General features: G+C 60.8%; 1 protein-coding gene across 1 annotated transcript; it reads right to left on the reverse strand.

Moving 5' to 3' along the window:
• Nucleotides 1–2,101: 2,101 nt before the first annotated feature.
• LOC138649488 (serine/arginine repetitive matrix protein 5-like) lies at nucleotides 2,102–5,685 on the reverse strand. Its single transcript, XM_069739962.1, has 3 exons — nucleotides 5,581–5,685; nucleotides 4,491–5,128; nucleotides 2,102–4,439 (listed from the first exon to the last, which is right to left on the reverse strand). The coding sequence occupies exons 1-3, from the start codon at nucleotides 5,683–5,685 to the stop codon at nucleotides 2,102–2,104; spliced, it is 3,081 nt and encodes a 1,026-aa protein (XP_069596063.1).
• Nucleotides 5,686–6,501: the final 816 nt, after the last annotated feature.

A 6,501-nucleotide genomic window follows, 5' to 3' on the forward strand; every position in this document is an offset into this window, starting at 1 on the left:
CTGGGGGGTGAGGAGACGCAGGTGCTGGTCCGGCTCTCACTGGGGGGGTGAGGAGACGCAGGTGCTGGTCCGGCCTCTGACTGGGGGGTGAGGAGACGCAGGTGCTGGTCCGGCTCTCACTGGGGGGTGAGGAGACGCAGGTGCTGGTCCGGCTCTCACTGGGGGGTGAGGAGACGCAGGTGCTGGTCCGGCTCTCACTGGGGGGTGAGGAGACGCAGGTGCTGGTCCGGGCTCTCACTGGGGGGTGAGGAGACGCAGGTGCTGGTCCGGTTCTGCGCCCCCTGACACAATGGGCTATTGAGGCCGTGTTCTGCTCCCAATGTCGCCTCTGGTCCTCAGACGTGAGCTCAGCTGCACCAAGAAGCAATTATGTCCCGGCGCTGAGAGCGACAAAGCGAAGCGTCGCAAAAGTTTGAAAAGTGGAAATAATTTAAGACTTTTGTAAAGTGCAGAACAGGAAACTTGTCCGCGCCGCCGAGCTCGGGGGCTCGTAGATCACACTATCTGCTAGCCCCCTTTTTCCTGTTAATTTTCTGCGGACAAGGCTGCACTTCATCAGCCCAGGATAACAGAGCGGTAAAGCCCCCGTGCAGACCGCGGCTGTAAATCTCCGGGAGCCGCTAACTTGGGGGGAGCGAATGGCTTCTGTGAGACAGAAGTGTTTTCAGTAAGGCGCGCTCCACCGCCATAATGGGGAACGCTTCCTCTGAAGCCGGAGCGCGGAGTAAGGGGCCGGGAGTGGGATCAGGGATACAATGTGTCTGCAGTATATCGCTATACATTGCCCTGGTGCCTGACAAGATGGCGGCGGGGGAGACACCGTGCCGTAAGTCCCTGGCGACAGCCACCCTCCGTGTACAGCGGATGTGCGCGCTCACTGTATGGTGCGGAGCCTGAGAGTAGCTCCTCGTTCACACGGTCAGTATTTACCAGCAGGGGAAGATAATGGAGAAATGGTGACGCGAATCTATTACACTGATGTGAAATACTGACCGAATACCGAACACGTGAGCGAACACCGAACCGTTCAACCTCTTAGATGCCACCGTCCATTGTGAGCGCATCATATAAGGGGTTAATATGGTGATCAAGTGATCGCGGACACAAGATCCTAAAGGGACTGAGAAAATATAATAAAGATAAGAATATTCTGCCGGATATCACACCTCCCAAAATCTACATGCTGAATTCACGCCTGTGTCCAAACCGTAATGGTGACGTCTAAGGCAGACGACGGATGGATCTGGCGCCATTACTTGTGTAATTGTCGGATGTTGTATCCTACGATGAACACGAGAAACGTTCAAACCACGGAAATCACCAGAATCTCAGATAACAGAAAACCCGCGGACATGTTCCCTTCAGGCGCTTGTGTCTAACGTGGCGCCACCGCTCCGCTTATTATTGACACCGCTTTTTGCGCATGTTGACGCCGTATTTCTAGCTGCCAGGTCCATCTGTACGGCCACACTCCCTTTACGGACGAGGCCAGATTCATCAGCTTTGGGGGGTTTGTGTCACTTTTGTCTTCTGACATTTGCTGACTTTTTTGCGTCAAATTAAAATGTCGCATGCGGTCCATAAGTTTTGCGCACAATCCAAAAAGATTGTTTTGCTTTGTCTTTAGCTGTTCTTGTGACTCTTTAGCACCAAAGTAAAAATCACACGTTTTACAAAATGTCTCAAAAATTGTTAAAAAATTCCTGATAACACTGAAGTCACTTGTGGGGGAGTGGAGGACGGTTATGGCCAATTTTATAAATGCACAAGTGATGAATAAGATCAAAACCTCTGGAAACCCCGTCCACAATGGCAAAAGAAAACGGCACCACAAAGGGCGCAAATTAGAGGATGAATATGGCGCAAAACGCCGAAAACACAAGCGCAAAGGCACTAATCAATCAGGCCCTCAATTCAATCATTTGTGCCAAAACGGGCAAATATTTGGTACGTTTTTCACCAGAACTGAAGCATATTCATTGATAAACCTGCCCCAATGTTCCACGTGATAGGACAGCAAGCAGAGATGTGAACAGAGGAAGGAAAGTGGGGCACCAGAGCTGCAGAAGTTTGCGGCTGGGGCTGCAGCCTCTCGCCGTGTTCACATTGCCGCACAGTCAGTCGCAGGGTTCACGTATTTATCCTTAGTGGCCCTGAGCCGAGAGAGGCTCCTTCCTGCTCTGTGGCTCCTTCCTGCTCCGCGGCTCCTTCTTGCTCCGCGGCTTCTTCCGGCTCCGCGGCTCCTTCCGGCTGCTTCCCGCTCCGCGGCTTCTTCCGGCTCCGCGGCTCCCTCCTGCTCCGCGGCTCCTTCCCGCTCCGCGGCTTCTTCCGGCTGCTTCCCGCTCTGCGGCTTCTTCCGGCCCCGCAGCTCCTTTCTGCTCTGCAGCTTCTTCCCACTCCGCGGCTCCTTCCGGCTCTGTGGCTCCTTCCCGCTCCGCGGCTTCTTTCGGCTCCGCGGCTTCTTTCGGCTCCCTCTGGCTCCGCGGCTCCTTCCCGCTCCGCGGCTCCTTCCTGCTCCGCGGCTTCTTCCGGCTGCTTCCCGCTCTGCGGCTTCTTCCGGCTCCACAGCTCCTTTCTGCTCTGCAGCTTCTTCCCGCTCCGCGGCTCCTTCCGGCTCTGTGGCTTCTTTCGGCTCCCTCTGGCTCCGCAGCTTCTTCCCGCTCCGCGGCGGCTTCTTCCCGCTCCACGGCGGCTTCTTCCCGCTCTGCGGCTTCCCGCTCCGCGGCGTCTTCTTCCTGCTCCGCGGCTCCTTCCTGCTCCGCGGCTTCTTCCTGCTCCGCAGCTCCCTCCGGCTCCGCGGCTCCTTCCCGCTCCGCAGCTTCTTCCCGCTCCGCGGTTTCTTCCCGCTCCGCGGCGTCTTCTTCCCGCTCCGCGGCTTCTTCCCGCACCGCGGCGGCTCCCTCCGGCTCCGCGGCTTCTTCCCGCTCCGCAGCTCCTTCCTGCTCCGCGGCTCCTTCCTGCTCCGCGGCTTCTTCCGGCTCCGCGGCTCCTTCCCGCTCCGCGGCTCCCTCCGGCTCCGCGGCTCCCGCTCCGCGGCTCCTTCCCGCTCCGCGGCTCCCTCCCGCTTCGCGGCTCCTTCCCGCTCCGCGGCTCCTTCCCGCTCCGCGGCTCCCTCCGGCTCCGCGGCTCCTTCCCGCTCCGCGGCTTCTTCTGGCTCCGCGGCTCCTTCCTGCTCCGCGGCTTCTTCCCGCTCCGGCTCCGCGGCTCCTTCCTGCTCCGCGGCTCCTTCCTGCTCCGCGGCTCCTTCCTGCTCCGCGGCTCCTTCCTGCTCCGCGGCTCCTTCCCGCTCCGCGGCTCCTTCCCGCTCCGCGGCTCCCTCCGGCTCCGCGGCTCCGCGGCTCCCTCCCGCTCCGCGGCTCCTTCCCGCTCCGCGGCTTCTTCCTGCTCCGCGGCTCCTTCCCGCTCCGCGGCTCCTTCCCGCTCCGCGGCTCCTTCCTGCTCCGCGGCTCCTTCCTGCTCCGCGGCTTCTTCCCGCTCCGCGGCTCCTTCCCGCTCCGCGGCTTCTTCTGGCTCCGCGGCTCCGTCCTGCTCCGCGGCTTCTTCCGGCTCCTCCCTGCTCCGCGGCTTCTTCCCGCTCCGCGGCTCCCTCCGGCTCCGCGGCTCCTTCCCGCTCCGCGGCTCCCTCCCGCTCCGCGGCTCCTTCCTGCTCCGCGGCTTCTTCCGGCTCCGCGGCTCCTTCCTGCTCCGCGGCTCCTTCCCGCTCCGCGGCTCCTTCCCGCTCCGCGGCTTCTTCCTGCTCCGCGGCTCCTTCCTGCTCCGCGGCTTCTTCCCGCTCCGCGGCTCCGTCCTGCTCCGCGGCTTCTTCCGGCTCCTTCCTGCTCCGCGGCTTCTTCCCGCTCCGCGGCTCCCTCCGGCTCCGCGGCTCCTTCCCGCTCCGCGGCTCCTTCCCGCTCCGCGGCTTCTTCCGGCTCCGCGGCTCCTTCCCTCTCCGCGGCTCCCTCCGGCTCCGCGGCTCCTTCCTGCTCCGCGGCTTCTTCCGGCTCCGCGGCTCCTTCCCGCTCCGCGGCTCCCTCCGGCTCCGCGGCTCCTTCCTGCTCCGCGGCTTCTTCCGGCTCCGCGGCTCCTTCCCGCTCCGCGGCTCCTTCCTGCTCCGCGGCTTCTTCCGGCTCCGCGGCTCCTTCCCGCTCCGCGGCTCCCTCCCGCTCCGTGGCTCCTTCCCGCTCCGCGGCTCCTTCCCGCTCCGCGGCTTCTTCCCGCTCCGCGGCTCCTTCCCGCTCCGCGGCTCCCTCCCGCTCCGCGGCTCCTTCCTGCTCCGCGGCTCCTTCCTGCTCCGCGGCTTCTTCCCGCTCCGCGGCTCCCTCCGGCTCCGCGGTCCTTCCCGCTCCGCGGCTCCCTTCCGCTCCGCGGCTCCTTCCTGCTCCGCGGCTTCTTCCGGCTCCTTCCTGCTCCGCGGCTTCTTCCCGCTCCTTCCTGCTCCGCGGCTCGTTCCTGCTCCGCGGCTTCTTCCCGCTCCGCGGCTCCCTGCGGCTCCTTCCCACTCCGCGGCTCACTCCCGCTCCGCGGCTTCTTCCTGCTCCGCGGCTTCTTCCTGCTCCGCGGCTTCTTCCTGTTCCGCGGCGTCTTCTTCCTGCTCCGCGTCTTCTTCCTGCTCCGCGGCTTCTTCCCGCTCCGCGGCTCCTTCCCGCTCCGCGGCTCCTTCCCGCTCCGCGGCTCCCTCCCGCTCCGCGGCTCCCTCCCGCTCCGCGGCTCCTTCCCGCTCCGCGGCTCCTTCCGGCTCCGCGGCTCCTTCCCGCTCCGCGGCTCCTTCCTGCTCCGCGGCTTCTTCCGGCTCCTTCCTGCTCCGCGGCTCCTTCCTGCTCCGCGGCTTCTTCCTGCTCCGCGGCTCCCTCCGGCTCCGCGGCTCCTTCCCGCTCCGCGGCTCCCTCCCGCTCCGCGGCTCCTTCCCGCTCCGCGGCTCCTTCCTGCTCCGCGGCTTCTTCCGGCTCCGCGGCTCCTTCCCGCTCCGCGGCTCCCTCCGGCTCCGCGGCTTCTTCCGGCTCCTTCCTGCTCTGCGGCTCCTTCCCGCTCCGCGGCTCCCTCCCGCTCCGCGGCTTCTTCCTGCTTCTCTGCTCCTTCCTGCTCCGCGGCTTCTTCCGGCTCCGCAGCTCTTTCCCGCTCCGCGGCTCCCTGCCTGTGGACGCGTCGCCTGCTGCAGGTAATGTCAGGTGAATTGCAGCTTTCTTCTTGGCGGGTTGTGTTGAGGTGAGGGAGTTCAGGCCGCCGGAGGATTAGATGTGGGCCTGCGATAATAGTAGATAAACGCGGCGGTGACAACACGCAGCGCAGCAATCACAGCTTCCCACTGAGACTAATAGCAGGAATTTTCGGTAATCTGAATAGTTGTGAACGGCGAGTACAGTCCCGGCGCCGGCACGGCGCGATTATCTGCAGCACATAATGTATTATTCTGATTGACAGGACGCAGAGGAAATAGCAGCCGAGACACAGAGTTAGTAAAGCTGACAGGAGCCGTTCAACAAACTGATAAATCACAACCCAAACACCCAACATGTCACATCCTATGTGTGATGATAACTGTCACCAGTCAGCACAAGTAACCATCATACATAATAAGCAGCCGCCATGGACTCATCATCATACATAAGAAACAGCCATCGTGGACTCATCACCATCATATACTGCATAAGAAACAGCCACCATGGACTCATCATCATCATACATAAGAAGTAGCCACCATGGAGTCATCATCATGCAGAAGAAGCAGCCACCATGGAGTCATCATCATGCAGAAGAAGCAGCCATCGTGGACTCATCATCATCATCATCATCATATACTGTATAAGAAACGGCCCCCATGGACTCATCATCAACATACATAAGAAGCAGCGGACATGGACTAATAATCATCATACATAAGAAGCTGCAATCCTGGACTCCTCACCATCATACATAAGAAGCAGCCACCATGGACTCATCATACATAATCCATCCTGGACTCATGGGGTTTCTGGTGTGAAATGTTGCGATGTTGTTGCCACCTAGGACAGTTGGTGCCACCGATGGGTCCAGCGCGGCCTGGTGTCACCAGATGTCCCTGCAGCCAGACCGGGCACCACCTCGAGGACCCGTCACACCCGGTGGGAGGCTCTGAGCCTGCAAAGTACAGACCATCTAAGGCAGGATTCACAGGTTGCATTTTTGCAGTGTTTTTTTTTTTTTATGCTTTTGTTAATGCAAATTTTCAGCTGCATTTCACAGTACCAGCAACATCTGAGTTTTCAGAAATCTCATGCACACACATTGGTTTTTTTTCTCTGTTTTGTCAAAGAGCTGCATTTTTGCAAAATCCCATATGTCCCTTCTTTCAGCGTTTTTCACTGCAAGTTCCAAACCGCAACTGGGAAGTGGGATATGGATCCGCTTCAGAAAGAACCAGGGGCGACCAAGCAACCCCGGATCGTGAACAATTGGTGTGAGTGGTGGGGAAGATAAAGGTATACTTCCCGTGAACCATGACATAGTGGTGGGATCCCTGACCTATCCAGTGGGATCTGTGACATA

This window comes from Ranitomeya imitator, chromosome 9 (assembly GCF_032444005.1).
Source record: "Ranitomeya imitator isolate aRanImi1 chromosome 9, aRanImi1.pri, whole genome shotgun sequence".
In the NCBI taxonomy this organism is placed as follows: domain Eukaryota; kingdom Metazoa; phylum Chordata; class Amphibia; order Anura; family Dendrobatidae; genus Ranitomeya; species Ranitomeya imitator.